Source organism: Scardinius erythrophthalmus (assembly GCF_964197995.2).
Source record: "Scardinius erythrophthalmus genome assembly, chromosome: 8".
NCBI lineage: Eukaryota > Metazoa > Chordata > Actinopteri > Cypriniformes > Leuciscidae > Scardinius > Scardinius erythrophthalmus.
In genome coordinates, this window is record NC_138228.1 from 26,246,778 (window position 1) to 26,268,476 (window position 21,699).

General features: G+C 39.9%; 1 protein-coding gene across 1 annotated transcript; it reads right to left on the reverse strand.

The window, feature by feature from the left end:
- Positions 1-17,217: 17,217 nt before the first annotated feature.
- olfcn1 (olfactory receptor C family, n1) lies at positions 17,218-21,396 on the reverse strand (the record flags this gene model as incomplete). The annotated part of the gene is made up of 6 exons (XM_081371874.1): positions 17,218-18,131; positions 18,218-18,341; positions 19,618-19,842; positions 19,945-20,775; positions 20,890-21,175; positions 21,278-21,396. The coding sequence occupies 6 exons, from the start codon at positions 21,394-21,396 to the stop codon at positions 17,218-17,220; spliced, it is 2,499 nt and encodes an 832-aa protein (XP_081228000.1).
- Positions 21,397-21,699: the final 303 nt, after the last annotated feature.

Genomic DNA, 21,699 nt, shown 5'->3' on the forward strand with positions numbered 1-21,699 from the left:
CTAGTCGACTAGAAAAAAAACTTTTAGTCGGAAGCAGCCCTTATTCCACATATTTTCGAACCAGGCAACAGGACATATGGGTTGAGCGAGCGACCCTGCGGAATGAACGAGTGGAGCGGAATATTCAGAAATGCGCTCTCCACTCACGAGCTCTGATCGGAAAAAACACGAACCTCACTGTCTGCTGAACTTGCGCAGAAACATCCAAATATAACTAGCTTTTTAAAATGGTTTTTAAAACTAAACACTATTTTAGCACAAATTATGAGCTTATTGGCGATTTTTTTAATAATTATTGACAAAATTAGAATATAGTAAAAGTTTTTTTTTTTTTTTTTTGGGTGGGCCTGTTGAAAAGTGGGGCCATGCCTGAGCTACAGGACATCGTCTTTCAAAATATAACCTGCGCGAAAGAGAGAAAAAAAAATGAATGCGTCATTGTACCCAGCACTTCTGAAAATGCACTTCCGAATGCGTCTCTGTCCCCAGCACATCAAACCAAACTGACGCCCTAAGCATAAGTACAAGCAAACAGCAGAGTTTCCAATGATCAATAAAACAGCATGTGCTGTAAATAAATTTAACTCATCCATAACAACATTAAGTAGAAAAAGAGCAATGACAAATAAGATAAAACTAACAATTTAAATGTCTTTTAGAAATCTGTCTACTCAAGTAGGCCTACAGTATAGTTCACTTAACCACCAGTCACAACCAATTAAAACCGAAAAAAAAACCGAAATCTAAAAACTTAAATTTTGCATTTAAAGTTGTGTTTTAACATAATCGTAATTTTTCACAATCTTTTGACCTGATTCACTGAACTCATATAGGTTTACTTTATTAATTAAAGCAGCACTGTCCTGGTACATCATAATATGTTTAGCCATTTCAATGAGATGCAAATAATCAAATTAATAAAAATATAAAAAACTTCAATTAATTTTTTATGTAGGAGTTAAATTTTTTATGTTAAAAATTGGAGTAAGATTTACTTAATTAAAGCAGCACTGTCCTGGTACATCATAATATTTTTAGCCATTTCAATGAGATGCAAATAATCAAATTGGACGTGAAACATTCCCTTTCTTGCTGTAAATGTCAGTTGGTTACATCAACATATGTCAAATTAAGTTACGCGATATCAACTTATTTTTATAAGTTATAAACATTAATTTGAAATAACTTAAAGGTATGTATTGTAGATTTGCTCAAATAGCATTTAAACAAAGGAACTGCAAGGGATTAAAACCCCGCCCACACGCTGGTGAAAACTGGAAAACCCGGTTTTCTTTTGATTCCTGAGAGGAGATCGATTAGCATTGGGGGTTGGCAAAGAATTGGCAGACCTGGGGGGTGGGTGGTTTGTAATTTCTTGACTCTGTGTCAATTGGTAGCAGCTAAAACAAAGACTGTGCAATTAATTACATTTTGGAATTAACTTCCTTCATGTCGTTTTATTTATACACTGAAAAAAATATTTTTTTGAATTTGTAAGTAAAGTTAGCATTAAAACCTGTTAACCGTTGCCAGAGCGCGGGCGCACTGAAGCGTTTTTTTTTATAAATAGTTCAAAGTTACTATCAGATTTAATGTTATACCTTGACAAACTATACATCATTACAAAGATATAAGACTCAAGTTTCAGAATTTGACCACTATTGTATTATGAGAAACTTATAGCGACAGTTATTTCTTAATTTGTGTCAGGAGTTATGAAATGAAAAAATGAGTCGATACCTTTGATATGAATTATGCGCGTCAGCCGCTTTCATTCATAAAAAAACTCCCGTGCCGTCGTCATGACAGCGATACACAAAACAACGTCCTTCCGGGCTTTTAGCTAAAAAATGTGCAGATTTGGAGAAATATTGATATATTCTCATAGGTTTACATTAGATTTCTATAGACAGGAATAATATTTATTGAATTTATACCCAAATGCGTCGATGTAATCATTATGAGCGTTTGCATACTCTGTTAATGTGTTTTCAATTCATACCAATAGCCTGAGGGCGCCCTCGCCGCCCTGTGCACAGTATTAGAACATGAAGAAGTGCCATAATCATGTGACAATCCAGGAAGCCTCGAACACACACACAGCTAACAACAGATCGCGCTGTAACTATGGCTGTAACATGGAGATACAGTCGTTTTGAAGACAATAAACATGTTTGCTATGATATTTGAGTTACCTGTGTTTTTCAATCCATGCCAGGTATTTCCATAATAATAGATTATATTTATAATGTAATGCTAATCTATATAGACTATCATTGTGCAGAACAGTATACAATAGTATATTTTCTGTCTGATTTTTTTATCTGAAGCCAAATTAGATCACAGAAAATTATTTAAAATACTCGATTTGCTTTATAAAGTAAGTTTATAAGCACAAACATGGTTTTAATCTCATAAATTGTCGTGTATTGATGGTGTGCTAAGCTAACATGCTAGCTAGCCCTAGGTGCACCTGCCACCTAGAAGTTATATTTTTATTATTTTTTGAATGCTTACTGAAATGTTTCTTTATTCAAGAAATGCATTTAAAACAGTTTAGAATGTAAGGGTGAACTTTGAGAAAAGAAATTAGTGACTGAAACCATATGAATAGCATGTGAATAGCCAGTCGTTAGTAACTATAATGCAGACAAAAGAAATGCATATTTAGAGCCATAGCCAGGCTGGAGAGGTGTGAATGTGAGCAGGGGGAGACTGAGACTGAATGGGGCTCGTTTGCACCACAAAACAATAAAGACAATATACTGCATAGATGGTAAGAAGATGACAATAAACATCAGTAGCATTTTAGCATCAAATCAAAATAAAGTCACATGACATGGTCTTGAAAAACATTTCACTAAATACAGAGTTTTGGACTTATTATCTTAAGATTTTAAACATAAAATGTTTAGACATGTGGCTTTAGCTGTAGTGCATTTCTAGATTGCTCCAGGGCCAACTTCAATTTTATTTTCATGAGGATGTTTCATAAAAAATAATTTCTAATAACTTTACAAAACTTTGAAGCTATTTATAACAATTTTTGTCATTATGACAATAATTAATTCTACATTACAATAAACTGCCAGGTGTCAGCTTTCAAATGAGATCATACTTGTGCTTTTAGTACAAAGGGTTCATGAACTGTATCTGTTTCAGTTTGGGTATGTCATTTCTTGGGATTTTTCAAAAGTGGGTTGCAGCTTAACAGGTTATATGTTTTACAAACAATTGGTTTACAAACTCTTGGAGGTTTGTGGTTACCATCATTCAGAAGAGTGGTGCTTGTGTTTAGACTTGTGTTTTACGTGATTAAATCAGGAAGATTACATTGGTTTCTTTTCAGTGTAAGACAGTTTGTCAACAAAATGCAAAAATATAGTATATTTATAAACATCGCTAAAACAAAGAGTGAATAAGAATTAAAAAAGTAATAAAGTTAAAGCTGCTGATAATTTTGTTTAAATTTACTAGCATTTTCTGAGTGAAAATTGTTTCCTAGCTTTTTTTTAAGTAAATCTTACTCCAATTTTTAACATAAAAAATTTAACTCCCACATAAAAAATTAATTGAAGTTTTTTTATTTTTATTAATTTGATTATTTGCATCTCATTGAAATGGCTAAACATATTATGATGTACCAGGACAGTGCTGCTTTAATTAATAAAGTAAACCTATATGAGTTCAGTGAATCAGGTCAAAAGATTGTGAAAAATTACAATTATGTTAAAACACAACTTTAAATACAAAATTTAAGTTTCTAGATTTCGTTTTTTTTTTTTTTTTTTGGTTTTAATTGGTTGTGACTGGTGGTTAAAGTCCAACTGAAATCAAAATTGACCCTATTTACTTTGTTAGCGCATATTACTAGTCTAGTGGTGAAAAATTAATCCGTGCAAGTTAATGCACAGAAAAAAAATTGTTTGCCGTCGTAATTTTTAATCAAAGTCTGAAAAGTTACCTCCGGTCTGGAATGGCTGATGACGTAGGTTTGACAGCTTGGTTTGGGAAACGCTTAACCACTCCTCTCAAACCATTAGTCTGCTATGAACGAGAGATGGAGAGGAGGAGCGCTAGAGAACCCTCTGTTCAATATTCCATTTCACTAGGAAATACGTCACAACACTGGAGAAAAGTCGTTTGCAACTTCCGGTTCACGCGGACTTTAAGTGAACTATACTGTAGGCCTACTTGAGTAGACAGATTTCTAAAAGACATTTAAATTGTTAGTTTTATCTTATTTGTCATTGCTCTTTTTCTACTTAATGTTGTTATGGATGAGTTAAATTTATTTACAGCACATCCTGTTTTATTGATCATTGGAAACTCTGCTGTTTGCTTGCACTTTTAGGGCGTCAGTTTGGTTTGAAATGTGCTGGGGACAGAGACGCATTCGGAAGTGCATTTTCAGAAGTGCTGGGTACAATGCGCAGGTTATGTTTTGAAAGAAGATGTCCTGTAGCTCAGGCATGGCCCCACTTTTCAACAGGCCCACCCAAAACTTTCAACAACAACAAAAAAAACTTTTACTATATTCAAATTTTGTCAGTAATTATAAAAAAATCGCCAATAAGCTCATAATTTGTGCTAAAATGGTGTTTAGTTTTAAAAAACATTTTAAAAAGCTGGTTATATTTTGATGTTTCTGCGCAAGTTCAGCAGACAGTGAGGTTCGTGTTTTTTTCGATCAGAGCTCGTGAGTGGAGAGCGCATTTCTGAATATTTCGCTCCGCTCGTTCATTTCGCAGGGTCGCTCGCTCAACCCAGATGTCCTGTTGCCTGATTCGAAAATATGTGGAATAAGGGCTGCTTCCGACTAAAAGTTTTTTGTTCTAGTCGACTAGGCTAGTTGTTCATTTAAGTAATTCGTGGACAAATCGCCCCTTTATATTAATTTAATTACTTGTATAGCCTACAGGATAATGAGCGTTTACGTAATATAGCCGCACTCAAGCTCACGACCGCACGCATAAAGCTTGCCACAAAGGACCGGTAAAAGTAATGATTATGAATGCGTCTAAATGTGTCTAAATACGCTGTGAATGTGAATGTGCATTATACGCTGAGTTTCGGTTCATTTATGAGATGAACTCCAGTTCACTCGCCGGCGCCTCCATGTCGTGATTCTGCTATATTTACTTCTTATTTATTAAATCCAGGTAATTGGTTCATGAAACATTGATTAAAATTAAGATATAATTAATACCAAATGAAATTCAATTTAAAGAAAGACAGCTGTTCTGTTTGAGGTCTCTATGAAAGTTTTAAAGCAGTCTTTAAGTGCCGCTTTCAGAGCGCTCACGTCCGTAACCGAGAACTGACAAGTTGTTTTTTCCCTCATAAATGCGAACATGAAAAATAAAATAAAATTAATATTATGTTTTTTTGTTGGGTCAGACAATGATTACCAAATTTCTCTCTCATATTGCTCCTCATAACCACTGAAAACGGTCAAAAAAATCGAACCAAAAGTCAAATTAATATGGACGGAAGTTAAAAGTGGTGGGTACAAAATGACTCATGACGAAATCTGGTGGGTACGCTTATGTCACAGGTCGGGGTGGAGCGCCAGCGGGCCGCCCACCCCTTCGCTTGCGTGCCGCCCCTGAGGAGCCGGCCGCGGGCACGAAGGAGACAGGCAGAGACAGAATTCAAAATAAATATACTTTTTTTATTAAATAATAAAAACAATATTAAAAGTCTCTTCAGTTCAGGTTCTATTCATGTGTCTCTTCACATTTCTCAGCACCTTCGGACAGAGAGAGGAATGGACATAATCCACAGCTTCCCCATTCTCTTCAGCGTTCTCTTCGCGTTTCTCAGCACCTTCGGACAGAGAGAGAAATGGACATAATCCACAGCTTCCGCATTCTCTTCAGCGTTCTCTTCACATTTCTCAGCACCTTCGGACAGAGAGAGGAATGGACATAATCCACAGCTTCCGCATTCTCTTCCTCATTCTCTTCGCGTTTCTCAGCACCTTCGGACAGAGAGAGGAATGGACATAATCCACATCTTCCGCATTCTCTTCAGCGTTCTCCGCGTTTCTCAGCACCTTCGGACAGAGAGAGAAATGGACATAATCCACAGCTTCCGCATTCTCTTCGCGTTTCTCAGCACCTTCGGACAGAGAGAGGAATGGACATAATCCACAGCTTCCGCATTCTCTTCAGCGTTCTCCGCGTTTCTCGGCACAGCATTAGCAGGCTCTTCACTGGACTCAAACAGAGGGAGGAATAGACACGTGTAATTCACAGCATTAGCAGGCTCTTCCAGCATTAGCAGGCTCTTCACCGGACTCAGACAGGGGGAGGAATAGACACGTGTAATTCACAGCATTAGCAGGCTCTTCACTGGACTCAGACAGGGGGAGGAATAGACACGTGTAACTCACAGCATTAGCAGGCTCTTCACTGGACTCAGACAGAGGGAGGAATAGACACGTGTAACTCACAGCATTAGCAGGCTCTTCAAGCATTAGCCGGCTCTTCACTGGACTCAGACAGAGGGAGGAATAGACACGTGTAACTCACAGCATTAGCAGGCTCTTCCAGCATTAGCAGGCTCTTCACTGGACTCAGACAGAGGGAGGAACAGACACGTGTAACTCACAGCATTAGCAGGCTCTTCACTGGACTCAGACAGAGAGAGGAATGGACACATGTAACTCACAGCATTAGCAGGCTCTTCACTGGACTCAGACAGAGGGAGGAACAGACACGTGTAACTCACAGCATTAGCAGGCTCTTCACTGGACTCAGACAGAGGGAGGAATAGACACGTGTAACTCACAGCATTAGCAGGCTCTTCACTGGACTCAGACAGAGAGAGGAATGGACACATGTAACTCACAGCATTAGCAGGCTCTTCACTGGACTCAGACAGAGAGAGGAATGGACACATGTAACTCACAGCATTAGCAGGCTCTTCAAGCATTAGCAGGCTCTTCAAGCATTAGCAGGCTCTTCACTGGACTCAGACAGAGGGAGGAATAGACAGCTGTGATTGCGAGTGAACAGCAGAAATAATTCCCACACTCACATTTCCACCACACACTGTAAGGTTTCACTCGTGCTCATTTCCACAATAAAACTGCAACTCAACAGACCCACAGTGTACCAAGGCCTCCGCCCGCATTCCAGCCGAAGTTCTCTCTGGCTCTCTCATCTGTCTCTCTCGTCTGTCTCTCTCTCGTCCTCTCTCTCCCGCGGCCTCCCGCCGCGACCGCGGCCACGGCCGCTCACGTGCTGCGCGCCCACCTCTCACCCTCCTTGTGTGTTTTATCCTCTCAAAAAGCGGGAGTGGCCTCAATCAGACGCTCAGAGTGAAGTCCCTACACCTGTCGCCAATCTGCCGTTTAGTTGTCATGACGACAAACACTCATACAGATCTGGAGCTGTTTGTCACCCCGTGACAAATTACTCACCCCGTGACAAATTACTCACCCTCATGTTGTTCTAACTCCGTAAGACCTTCATTCATCTTCGGAACACAAATTAAGATATTTTTTATTAAATCTGAGCGCTGTCTCACTCCTCCATAGGCTTCTAAGGGACTGAAACTTGCTGGCCCAGAAAAGTTATTAAAGAGATCGTTAATATAGTCCAAGTGACTACAGTGGCTTAATCTTAAGTTTATCAAGCGCCGCGAATACTTTTTGTGCGCTAAAACAAACAAAAATAATGACTTTATTCCACTTTTCATTTCCTTCTCTCTGGGCGTCGAGTCTTTTCGCGTAGTGTTTAAGCGTAGCGCGTCTGTGTTGCACGTCACCACGTAGGCTCACTATTGGCCGACGCTGCTCATGTGTGTGATACGTATTGACGTGCAACAGACTCAGATTTAATAAAAAATATCTTAATTTGTGTTCCGAAGATGAACGAAGGACTTACGGAGTTAGAACAACATGAGGGTGAGTAATTACTGACAGAATTTTCATTTTTGGGTGAACTATCCCTTTAATAATATAAAAAACAAGGAACATTTTGTAAAAGCAAAACTGAACAAAATGCGTAATTAAAATAATTGTATTATGTTTTACCAAATATTTAATACCACTTCCCCATAATGATGTAATTAATTTTTAAAACAACATCTGTCAAACTGTCAATCAGATACCTCTTATCTGGTCATTTTTATTTTATTTTAGAAGTCATAACTGTTGATCACCCTTTATATGGATTTTGTGAATATGAATATTTAAAAGATTTACAAACTGTCGGCAAGACCTCAAGCCAACCCTGGACATTCTGAGACTAAGGTGGAAAAATCTTTATGCTTAACCCTCTGGGGTCTGGGGTGTTTTGGGGGTCCTTGAGATGTTCTGACATGCCCTGACATTTGTGCTTTTTTCAGTTGCTTATAAACATATTAATGGCAAAGGTGTAAATTCACTCTATATAGCACAAACAGGACTTCCATAATATGTGAGCCACATGTATATACATGTTTTCATTTTTGAGAGAATAATGTTTATGCATGGTTATCGAAAAAACTAAAAATTAAAGTTTCTGAAATAAGGCCACAAAACACATACTAAATATGTGGCAATAAGACTTTTGACTAATGGATGTCCTTTCTTCAAAATGATGTGAAAATCATCCTGCCTAATCATTCACATAAAACGATACATTGATTTTAGTTTTGTGAAACACTTTTAGTTTGGAAAGCCAATATGCGGATGGGGCGTAAACGCTCCAACAGCATCATGCATATTTAGTAGTTCACACCTGGTGAGACAATGTCCCTGCATACTTAATGAGCCATTCATTCAGGTGTGTCACCTATAGCTAACTTAAATATACAAGCTTCATAAAAATGATCATTCTAGGAGAAAATTTCAGATGGCATTTAGAGGCTTTTGCATCTGAACTCTTCATATATACACACACATATATATATATATATATATATATGCATGCACATACATACTTTATAATCTTTTCAAAACTAGTCAACGTCTTTCAAAACTAAAGTATACATTTTATCATACGTATTTCAAAGTAAAGGATTCATTAGTTGGTTGATGACTTTATTTTTGACAAAACACATACAGCAGGGATCAGCAACTCCGGTCCTGGAGGGCCACTGTCCTGCAGAGTTTAGCTCCAACCCTAATTAAACACACCTGAACAAGGCAATCAGTGTTTTCAGGATTACTAGATAGATACAGGCAGGTGAGTTTTTATCAGGGCTGAAGCTAAACTCTGCAGGACAGTGGCCCTCCAGGACCGGAGTTGCTGATCCCTGACATACAGTATATATTCCTCATCTCAGTATAGCAATAGAGTTTGCTAAAAGCTGTTCATTCAATACAGCAGTATTTGAAAATCGATCATATTTTGTAAAATTACATTTATATTTGCATTTATGTCAAAACCTAGACACTTTTAAACATCAAAAGGACATTTATTAATATGTATTCGTGTCAAAATGACAAATAAACAGATTTTCCTATTCAATTTTGCATGGAAACGCTTCCAAGACGCTTGCGTGTCGCGTGAAAAATAGGCGTCGGTTCTATTTCTAGCATGCACACGTTTTCCACGCGGCTCGTGCCGCGCCTGAGACGCGCGTCTCACACAGGCAGTGTGCAAACTCTAAACTGTTAACATGGGAGCCGAAATAAAAACGGACACGCCACGCAGCTGAGACGCTTACGCCATGCATCCAGTGTTTCACCGGCCTTATCCAGCGGATGTGGGCGTTTCACAGGTTTGTATGGATCGCCTCACATTTGCGTTTGAATAGCGCGGTTTCCGTAGGCGGAGTCACATTAAAACTTAATTAGCTGAGATGAGAACGACTGACATCTCTCTCTTTACATACATATTATATAAACTGTGAATATTTGTTTTTTATAAAACTGACTTCATTTAAAAGAAGAGAATTCAAGCTTCATGCCTATGTGTCTGTATGCCTGTTTGACTGAGTATACGCTGAGTTACAGTTAATTTTCGGACGCGTTTCAGAATTGACTTCACTGACGGAGAGTAGGCAGAACTCGCATCATGTTTATTTTTCTTTATTTGGCGAAAAGCAGAACACTTTGTTTTTATTATGAGCATACACAAAAAAATACACACTAAACAGGATCGATTGATGTTTAACACAAGCATATAAGATAAAAATTAATATTTTTTTTTATTATTTTTTTGCACTCATACGGAAAAAAAACGAGCCTATCGCACCGGCGCGATAGCCGACCCCAGGGGGTTAATGCATTAAGACAGTTCAATTAAAATATTTATTAAAAATGTAATGGCAATCAGATGCGCCCAAAATATAAATGCAACGCGTTGTGCTGCAACATTACCTCACAAGAAATATCTGCACAAGAACAATCACACAAGAAATATCTGCACGAATTAAGAATCTGGGTAAGTCGCATTATTTAAGCCTTTCATTATGTTAGGATGATTTTGTGTATAAAATAAAAAAAATGCTGCTGGGTTTTTACAGGCAGAGTCATGTGTATTATGCTCACACTAAATTCTCTGTTACACTTAGTATAAATGTGCATTGCACGCACAATCATCTTAATAGTTGTACAAAAAAGTTATGTGCTGGCAAGAACGTCACTTTGCTGTTTTAATAAAAGCAAAGTTAACTTATCTGACCGTTATCAGTTTGTAGCAGTAAATGAAGAGATATCTTATCCAGATGTCCAAGTTCAGTATGGCGTACCACAAGGCTCAGTATTAGGACCACTGCTGTTCACTCTGTACATGCTACCATTAGGAGATATCATTAGGCAAGGCAAGGCAAGTTTATTTATATAGCACATTTCATACACAATGGCAATTCAAAGTGCTTTACATAGAAGAAATTAAAATAATAAAAAGAAATAAGAATCATTAAAACAGTTTATACAATAAAATAAAATACAGTACAGTACAAACAGTCGGACGAACAGTGGTACAGTTGTACTGGTTCCAGCTGCGGCTGGCATAATAGCTAAAAGCGGACTCGCCATGCTTAGAGTGAACCCTTGGTATTTCTAGCTGATATGATCCTAATGATCTGAGTGATCTGTTGGGTTTATATTCAGTGAGCATATCTGCAATGTATTGAGGTCCTAGGCCATTGAATGATTTATATACCAGTAATAATACTTTAAAATCAATCCTAAATCTAACTGGGAGCCAGTGTAAAGACCTGAGGACTGGTGTGATATGTTCATATTTTCTGGTTCTGCTCAGAATCCTGGCAGCAGCGTTCTGTATGAGCTGCAATTGTCTTATGGTCTTTTTGGGAAGGCCAGTGAGGAGTCCATTACAATTATCCACCCTGCTGGTTATGAAAGCATGCACAAGTTTCTCTAAGTCTTGTCTGGAAACAAAGCATCTAATTCTTGCAATATTTTTCAGATGATAGTATGCTGATTTAGTTATTGCTTTGACATGACTACTGAATCTAAGGTCTGACTCTAGTGTCACACCAAGATTCCTGACTTGATTTTTAGTTGTTTGACCCCTAGAGTGAAGGTATGCGGACTTCAGTTCTGTCTTTGTTTAACTGAAGAAAGTTTTGGCACATCCAACTGTTGACTTCATCAATGCATTGGCACAGAGAGTCAATGGGGCTGTAATCGTTAGGCGCTAGGGCTAAGTAGATTTGTGTGTCGTCTGCATAGCTGTGGTAAGCAATTTGGTTCTTTCTCATTATTTGGCTCATTGGGAGCATATACAGGTTGAACAGGAGTGGCGCAAGAATCGAGCCTTGAGGGACCCCGCATGTCATGGATATCCACTCAGACTTATGGTCTCCTATACTCACATAAGTATGACCTGAACTATTTTAGGACAATCCCAGAAAGCCCCACCCAGTTTTCCAGCCTATCAAGAAGTATGTTATGATCGACAGTGTCAAATGCAGGACTGAGGTCGAGTAGTACCAGCACTGATCATTTGACTGAATCATTATTTAAGCGAATATCGTTTATTATCTTTATGAGCGCTATACCTTCGTCTCCACGTTTTCCTTGCCTCTGGGTAGGGAACCTGTGTAAAGCCTTTAGTTGAATTCTTTGGGTGAAATTCCCAAGGTGGCGTAGTCAGGCATTATTCCTTAATTTGATCATCTCAAATCTATTTGCTAAATTTACCTGGGCCACACTGGGCCTCGGTTACAATCTGGCGTAGTCGGCAGGGTCTGCTCTTTGTTTGGCAGCTTCTTGGAGACTCTCGTATTGTTTTTTTTTTGTGTGTGTGTGTGTGTTTTTGTTTTGTTTGTTTGTTTGTGTGTAGGGACGAGGCAGCGGGGTATGTTCAACTGTGCTCCCACTAAAAAATTTCTGTTACAGGTGATTTAACTTGTTCTTTGAGTTAAAAATGGAAAGTGAGTTGCAGGAGTTGCGGGACTTGGTGATTCAATTAAGAGCTGATAATGAAAGGCTGCGACAGGAACAACCATTGGTAAGTTCTCCAGGCACTAGTACCACTAATGATAGTGATGTTGCAGCAGCAGTGGCTAAACCTTCATTGGCCAGTACTGGTGCTGCCTCAGTGGATAGGTTTGTTTTTGTGCCTAGGGACCGGAAATACCCAAAATTTAGTGGAACATCCGGTATAGGTATTGAGGAATGGGTTGATGAAGCGCAGGCTTGTATGCGGGCCCGTTGCTTGTCATTGGCTGATCAAGCTTTCTTCCTCTTCGATCATTTAGAAGGGGAAGCTCATGAAGAAATCAGGCATCGCCCTGATACGGATAGAGGGGATTCATCTAGAATAATTGTGGCCCTTTGTGAATTGTATGGTTGTTCTTTGTCATATGAAGCTTTGCAAGAAGCCTTTTTCTCCTGGAGGCAGCAGGAAGGGTTTTCCCTTTCTTTGATGGGCCTCCAGGAGAAAGTTAAGCAACAGTCGTCTACCGCTATGCCGAACGCTGAAATGTTACTGCGTGACCAATTTGTTGAATTTGTTTTGGATCCAGCATTGCGTTGTGAACTTAAGCAACTGGTGCGCCGTCAACCATCATGTACTTTTTTGGACGTCCGGAGTGAAGAGATTCGGTGGGAGCGGAAGGGTATGCCAGGGGGTGCAAGGCTTCGAAGTCAGTCACTTCCAGTAACATATGGGCTTCAGTGTGGGGTACAAGGGAAGTCACAAGCAGATGTCAGTAGCCCAAGGTCTGAGTTTGATGAGTTAAGGGATATGTTAAAGCAGCAACAAGAGCAGTTAAGCCAACTCGCGCAAGGGCTTTCCCAGTTACAGGGCTCTCACTTACGGAACCCTTCTCCTCACCGTGGTCCAGTAATATGTAGGCGTTGTCAACGAGCTGGTCATTTTTCCAGGGATTGTGATAGTGAACGTGCACTTCTCCAGTAATATGTAGGCGTTGTCAATGAGCTGGTCATTTTGCCAGGGATTGGGATAGTGAACGTGTTCCTTCTCGCCCCGGGCCTTCCACGGCTGACTCAGCAGGTGGGGAAGGACAGATTCGTTTTGCGCGGTGTTTGGAAAACTAGCACCCACTGGACTGCAGCCACAGTTCAGTTGGGGAGTCTAATGGCTCTGTGTTGCATCATCCCGATTCTGCTCATACATTGATTGCGTCATGCCCCCATCTTATCACCTTGTTCGATGGAGTTTCGATACCCTGTTTGATTGACACCGGGTCGATGGTATCAACAATTACAGAAAGTTGTTTCCGCCAATATTTTGAACAAAGTGTTAAAACATGTCAGTGGTTACAGCTTCGGGCCGCTAATGGGCATGAGATACCATATATTGGATATGTAGAGTTGGATGTCGAGCTCTGTGGTAAGCTAGTGCCAAAGTGTGGGGTGCTGGTGGTCATAGATCCTCCTGGTGGACTTAGTATCTCAGTTCCGGGTGTTTTAGGAATGAATGTTGTTACGACCGCTAGGGGTCAGCCGCAACAGGAAAAGGAAGAGAGTCACACTACCAGATAGATGACGTGTAATATGAATTTTATTGACCACGAAGGGTTAGCGTCAGGGGCAGACAAGGCCAAAATAACAAACAAAACAATCTTCTTTTTAGAACCTAAATGAACTTAAACAAAAGAAAGAAATGAAAATATAGTTCAACTTACCTAACTCCCTTACCCATAAACATTGTTTACTCTCATAAGCATTGTTTACTCTCTAAGCCAGCCTTAGTCCTGCTCCGTCAGTGGCAGAGGTTGGTGGAGCGGGACGGGGTGGTGTATCGTCGTGTCTTTCGTCCTGACGGAGGGGAGGAGCTTCTACAGGTACTACTACCTGGTGCTCTGCGTAGTGAGGTGTTGACCTTATTGCACCAGGAGCATGGGCACCAGGGAATTGAGCGGACCACAGAATTGGTAAGGCAGCGCTGTTAATGGCTTGGTATGGCTTTGGAGATAGCCCATTGGTGTCGGCATTGTGAACGATGTCAAGTGGCCAAGGATACACGGCCACCTGCCCGAAGTTTCATGGGTCATTTATTAGCGTCCAGGCCTAATGAGGTCCTGGCGATAGATTTTACTGTCTTGGAGCCATCGCAGACAGGTATAGAGAACGTATTAATGACTGATGTCTTTACTAAATACAGTATGGCTGTCCCTACTCGGGACCAGAGGGCAGAGACCGTGGTGGGGGTATTGGTGACGGAGTGGTTTTATAAGCTAGGGGTGCCTGGTCTAATTCACTCAGACCAAGGTCGAAACTTTGAGTCGCAGCTAATGCGACAGTTGTGCAACTTGTATAAGGTTGACCGGTCTCGCACTACGCTGTACCATCCGGCAGATAACGGCCAGTGCGAGCGGTTTAACCGCACATTGCACAAACTTTTGCGTACCCTTCCGGCTTCAAGGAAAAGGGATTGGGTATCCTGTCTCCCGCAAGTATTGTTTTGTTACAATACTACTCCCCACCAGACCACTGGTGAATCGCCCTACCTTCTGATGTTAGGGCAAGAACCCAGACTCCCAGTGAATTTCCTTCTGGGAAGGGTCCAGGATGTGATACCTGGTACGGTACATGAATGGGTGGTAGAACATCAAGCCAGGCTTCAGGTTGCTTTTGAGGGGGCTCGTGAACGTATAAAGGCGGCGGCAGACCGTCAAAAGGCTAATTACGATCAGCAAGTTCGGGATGCCCCGTTGGTTGAAGGTCAGACGGTTTATCTCAGGGACCTTGGTAAGAGGGGTCGCAACAAAATCCAAGACTTATGGAGTTCCGTAGTGCACCGTGTCGTGAAGGCACCGAAGGATGGTGGGGCTGTTTACTCAGTGGTACCAGTGCATGAGCCAGATAAGGTAAAGCATGTTCATCGTTCTTTTTTGAAGGTCCGAACTCAGGAGGAGCTGCTTGAGCAAACGCAGGAGGATGGTCCTCCGGCACAGCAGGTGGTTGTGCAGGATGAAGAGCTGGATGAGGCAGACTGGTTACTGGTGGTTCCCAGAGAGCATCAGGCTCCCGTGGCACTGGGCCCCAAAGAGCCAGGTTGTGTGGGATTACCCTTTGATGGGTTTTTGGCACTAGAGCATCAAGCTCCTGTAGCTCCGGGCCCTGAAGTGCCAGGTGATGGGGAATCATCCTCTGCTGGTTTGGTGGCACCTACGGGAGGAACGCCTGTAGCGCCTATAGGACCTGACTTGGGGACACGGCAGGTCGGTGAGGTACCCTCTGGTTACATGAACACCGCATCAGCACCAGAATATGGAGATTTTATTTTAGAGAATAATCGCACAATATATTAGATATTCTATAATTAAATCAACTAATCGAATATTCAAAAATTGTGACTCATCCCTGCATGGAATCTCTTGTTTCTTTTCCCATATTCACTAGCGTCTCACCCATTTCTGAAGGGGATTATAAACGTTTCTTCCTTTGTTCACTTTTAATTAGGTCTATTATTTTCGTATTCTTTACTGTGGTAAAGTAGAAAAAATGCTGTAGGACAGATAGCCTACATTTTTAATTCTTTTTAACACAGTTTGTGCTTGTTATTAGACATATGGTAATTGGTAAGGCGCGTCAAGTTCATTTGTAAAGCGCGCTTCACATGCGCGGGTGATTTTAGTTTGGTTTTCTCTGGCAGTGCGCAAACATAGCCTAAATGCCTTGCCTTTGTGGGAGATAAAATTTGCTCTTCATACCTTTTACAACAAGTAGAAAACATGAAGATATCAGAAAAGAGATCGATGGTCTTTTTCCTGCTCGTGTCCCACATCCCTCTCAAAGCGCAGAGCGGTAGGCTATCACACATCTTTGTGTGGAAATATTAAACAAAATATTTTAAAGCTTTACAGGCTTTAGTGTGTTGTTTCTTTGTTTTTTAAATTTATTTCAAAACAACCCCCCAACCACCGCAACACCGCCGTTAGTTGGTCCGTTACCACCGCGGTGGTAAAAAACTGCCACCGTCACAGCCCTAGCTACCGCAGGAGCCTCAATTCCCCTTTCAACATGCATCTACTGCTACAGCAGTGTTACCTTCTCTGGGCCCGCATGAGCAAACCTTCAACCAGCGAGGCTCACCCTTATGATGCCATGACCATCAAACTCTCGTCCGACAACGCAAGAAGCCCTTCCGATGACTAACCCCCTCCTTATGATTGGCACACCTTCAACTTTGCACTGTGCAAGATTTTGGGGGGTTATCAACATCTTTTTCTGGCTACTGTCCCTTTGCAACTTTTGGGGGGAGCACTCTGGGTTCGGGCAAAATACCGAGCTCGGCGCCCTCTCCTCGGACAGCACGCCAAATATGCATACCATTTATTCTATCTGACTTGTTTGTAAGTGTGAACTCGTGAATTCACATGATCATCATGGATAGTAGACTACAACAGTAGTGTGAGATGCTGAGAATATAACATTATAATAAATAAAATAAAATAAAAATGTTTGTAATGTAATGTGTCAAATTATGCTGTTAAAATGACAACATAAAGCACTACACCTCCATCACCCACTGACAACAAACGAAAGTAGTATGGGTCAATTTGCTAATACTGGTTGGGGTCTGGGCACTAAATAGTATTTATGTTTAAATCACATGCAGCATTGTGATCTTAGCAGGTAATTTCATAATATGACAAACATTGTTTATTGAATTACAGACATTTTCACAACCTCTGGTATACTTAGGCATTTTATTTATATTGCATTAATAGCTGCCCTTTTCCCTCTATTCTTGTCAGTGCACAAATACATGGGAAGGTATTGGCAAATAATGACACAACATTAATATCCAACTGTTTTCTTATCATGTAGCTACCTCAAAGACTGGCCTTTTGAAATTTTCCCATCAAGTGTTTTTTAGTGTTTCTCTCTGGTTTTATGAGAATAATGTAACATTTTGGCACGAATATACATAACAGTAAGCCAAATGCAGAAGACAATATTGCAAAAATCTCTACTGCAACTGTGTACTTGCCAGGTGAACTGATATAAGCAGGTATAAATGTTAGCCAGACAACACAAAATATAAGCATACTGAATGAGATGAATTTGGCCTCATTAAAATTATCTGGTAGCTTTCTAGCTAAAAATGCCAAAATCAAACAGATTGCTGAAAGAAGACCAATATATCCTAAAACGGCATAAAATGCAGCATCTGAACCTGTGTTGCATTCTAAAATGATCTTTTTATTGTAATACTTAAGAACTTTTTCTGGAAATGGTGGGTTTATTATAAGCCATAGTATACAGATGACTATTTGAATTGCAGTGCATGAGAATACAATGACTCTTTGTTGTACTGGCCCAAACTTTCCAGCCAATTTATTTCCTGGTAAAGTGGCTCTAAAAGCAGTAACAACTACTATGGTTTTCCCCAAAACACAAGAAATGCAGAGACCAAAAGTAACTCCAAATGCTGTATGGCGTAGCATACACGACCACATCGTTGGCTCACCAATGAATGTAAGAGGACAAAGAAAGCAAAAGACCAGTGAAACAAGTAATAGCGAGCTCAGCTCTGAATTGTTAGCTTTCACTATAGGTGTTCCTCTAAAGTGTATGAAGACAACCATAATCGCTACAGTAAGACTGGCTCCAAAGAGTGACAGAGCAGTCAGAATAATCCCCATTGTTTCTGTATATGACAGAAACTCTGTCATTTTCATGACACACTTGTCTCGTCTCTCATTTGACCAGTATTCTTCAGGACAAAGAGTGCAGTCTGCTGCTCCTATAAAATACATAACAAATATGTAATTGGAGCATTTAATAAGCTTTAAATACATAAATGTAGCGCAGATGAATGGGTAAGTGTACCTGTTCTGTTTGATATTGAACCATCTGCACATGTGATGCAGTCAAAGCAGCAAACAGGCCGTCCTTTTATTTGTGCTTTTCTTGTGCCATTTGGGCAGGTGTCTGAGCACACTGCTTTGGGTATCTGTCAAATTAATGTATGTTATATAAAAATACATATATTGTTCACTGAGTGTATATATATATATATACACACACACACACACATGGGTTGAACAATGAAAATGAAACACTGGCCAATATACTTTTGCCAGTTTAATGCCCATATATGCGTGGCATGGTGACCAATCATTACTGATTTTACATCCCATCAATAAGAGCAGAGAGAGGAGAAGGTTGAATTAGCGGAGCAATAGCACAGCTGTACAGAAAATATTGTAATCCACACAACATATTCAGAGTTCAAAATAGGACAAATTGTTGGTGTGCATCTTGCTGGCGCATCTGTGACCAGGACAGCAAGTCTTTGTGGTCTTCAGTTGCCCAACCCACTGTGGAATTAAATGTGCACCTCAACTCTCCTGTTTCAACCAAAATTGTTCTTCAGAGGCTCCACAGGGTAAACATTCATGGTCTGGTTGCTATACAAAACCTTTGGTCATTCGTGCCAATGCCAAACACCGGTTTCAATGGTGCCAGCATTGCACATCTTGGCCTGTGGACAATGTGAAACATATATTGTTCACTGATGAGTCCATCTTCACTGTCTTTCCTTAATGTGGGAGAGTTATGGTGTGGAGAAGCCCCCCAAAAATGTACTACCCGGTCTGTTGCGTGCCCAGAGTAAAGTGCAGGGGTGGATCAGTGATGGCTTGGGCTAAAATATCATGGCATTCCCTAGGCCCACTACTTGTGCTAGATGGTAACGTCACAGTGACGGACTGCCGAACCATTCTTGAGGACCATGTGCACCCTGAAAGTGGTGGTGTGTATCAAGATGATAATAGATAAATATGCACAGTGAGACTGGTTTGATGAATATGAAATTGAAGTTGAACATCTCCCATGGCCTGCACAGTGACCATTCTATTGAGCTAATTTGGGGTGTTTTGGATGAGTTAGGCAATGTTTTCCTCTACCAGCATCACATAGTGACCTGAGAGAAGTGGCTCAAAATCCCTCTGGTCACAGTGCAGGGCTTGTATCTGTCATTCCCTAGAGGAATTGATGCTGTATTAGCCAAAAAATGAGGCACTACACCATACTAATAAATTATTGTATTATTTTATTGTTTCAGTTTCATTGTCCAACCCCTGAATGATATATATATATATATATATATATATATATATATATATATATATATATATATATATATATATATATATATATATATATATATATATATATATATATATATATATATATAGTGAGTATAAGTGAGTATACTAAGTATATACTATCGAATTTCCTGTGATCCAGCGGATGTCATCCTCTTTAACTGTAAGTTTATATGTTCCATCTGTAGATGTACTGAAGTAGCCCACAGTTACATGTTGTACCTCCCCCCCTCTTAGCTGCCAGTTTATGACCTCGTAGGATGCAGGTGGGTCTCCATTCTCATCAAAGAACACATTTTCTCCATATCTGTCTACAAAAGATACCCTCTGTAACTGATCGCTGACCTTGGAATGAAGTATAATATAGTTAAGTATAACATACTGTAGTTAAACTGTTGAATTATGACTTGTAAATGTTTAAATTAATTAATTAAACAACTTGCTCACCAGTTTAGGAGTTATCTGGGAGACATTTAAGCACTGTCTCAAAACATTATTTTTGTCCTTTTGACAAAACAGCAATTTATGAATGGCATATGCAATTGCATACACAGCTTGATACACATTATATGTTACTCTTACTTGTGTTACATCAAAGAATTTGTCTGTGTAATTTAGTTTTTCTTCTCCTGTGCACACTTGGCTGTTGCGTGTAACATTTGCAGATGGCAGCAGCTCACATTTAAGACATGGCTTACAGCCAACCATTGTTTCCCAAAAGTCACTGACAAAAGAAGATTGTGAAGGAGAGTAAGGACTGATGTTTTTCAGGTAAGGTCCAAGTTTGGGCATAGCCATCTTTCGTACCACAAATCCAACTGTGCCTCCAAAAGACTTGAATATTTCAGGGGTAGAGGGCCTTGCTGCAGTTACCCAGGCTTCACTTGCAATCCACTGGATTCCTGTGATGTTTTGTTTCACAATTTCTTTCATTAGGGGATAGAGATCTCCCTCTGGCACAAAAGCCAGGATCACTTTTACCGTAGATTGTTTTATCATTTCAACAACTTCAATGATTTTACTTTGGGGATATGTTCTTAAAATTGTGCCAACAAATGCAATGCAAACTCCCATTTTATCCACCTCCTTTGTAAAGGCTGAAATCCCATTTCTTCCATAATCATTGTCAGACTGCAAAACTCCAATCCAAGTCCATCCGTATCGTTTTACAAGAGAGGATAAGGCTTTTGCTTGGTAGTAGTCACTTGGAATTGTACGAAAAAATGATGGATATTTTCTTCTGTCACTCAGACAAGCACATGTTGAAAAGTAGCTTACCTAGATTAAATAAAATAAAAAAAATGTATAAATTAGACCGTTAATTGACTTTATTACATGATCAGGAACACTTAAATGCAATTACATTGCAGGATTAATTCATTTTACCATTACCATTGGCACTTTGAATGGTCCAAGTGTTCCAGCAACAGCTAAGGACTGTGATGATCCTGATTCAGCTACAAGAGCTGCAAGAGGAAGATGACACTGAGTTGTAGATTCCTCTTCCTTCTGCACACTCACCAATGTGAAAGATGTACGTAAAACATTAGAGGGCGAAGCACAAGAATCCATTATTTTATAGCCCAAAGAAATATTAGGAAGCAAACCCTCATCTTGGTTTATTTCATCTATTGCAAACATCATGACTTGAGTCCAGCGGAAGGCACGTAGGTCAAATCTGTACAATAAATTTGACGAACAACAATGTATGCCTGAACCTTGCCAATACTATCATAAGGCACGTAGGTCACAAACATCACAAACATGCTTTTGAACTTACCCCGCACAATTAATCCTTTGCATTTTTCTCTCAAAAGAGGCATTTACATTTTCTTGTTTATTAAAAATGGGAAAAATTCCACCAATCATTATGTCCCCTGCTTTAAAAATACTAGGCATTTCAAATTTACAGAGCAGCTGGCATGTTGAGGCCGTGTACACATATAGCAGAGAGCAAAATAGTAATATATGAAAGCTTCCCATGGCTGAGTGGTGGTTCAGAAAGCATAAGACTGAGTTATGACTCTGTTATATACAGTAGCTCTTCTACCAGTAGTGAATATTGGCCCATTATTACTTGAAGGTTTTCCCTAGTGAGTTGGTAGAGCAATAAGGGTGCACAGTTCTCATTTTGTAAATGTACACATAAAGTGGTTTATAGTACGTAGGAATAAAGAATAGTAATATTAGTAATTGTAAGAA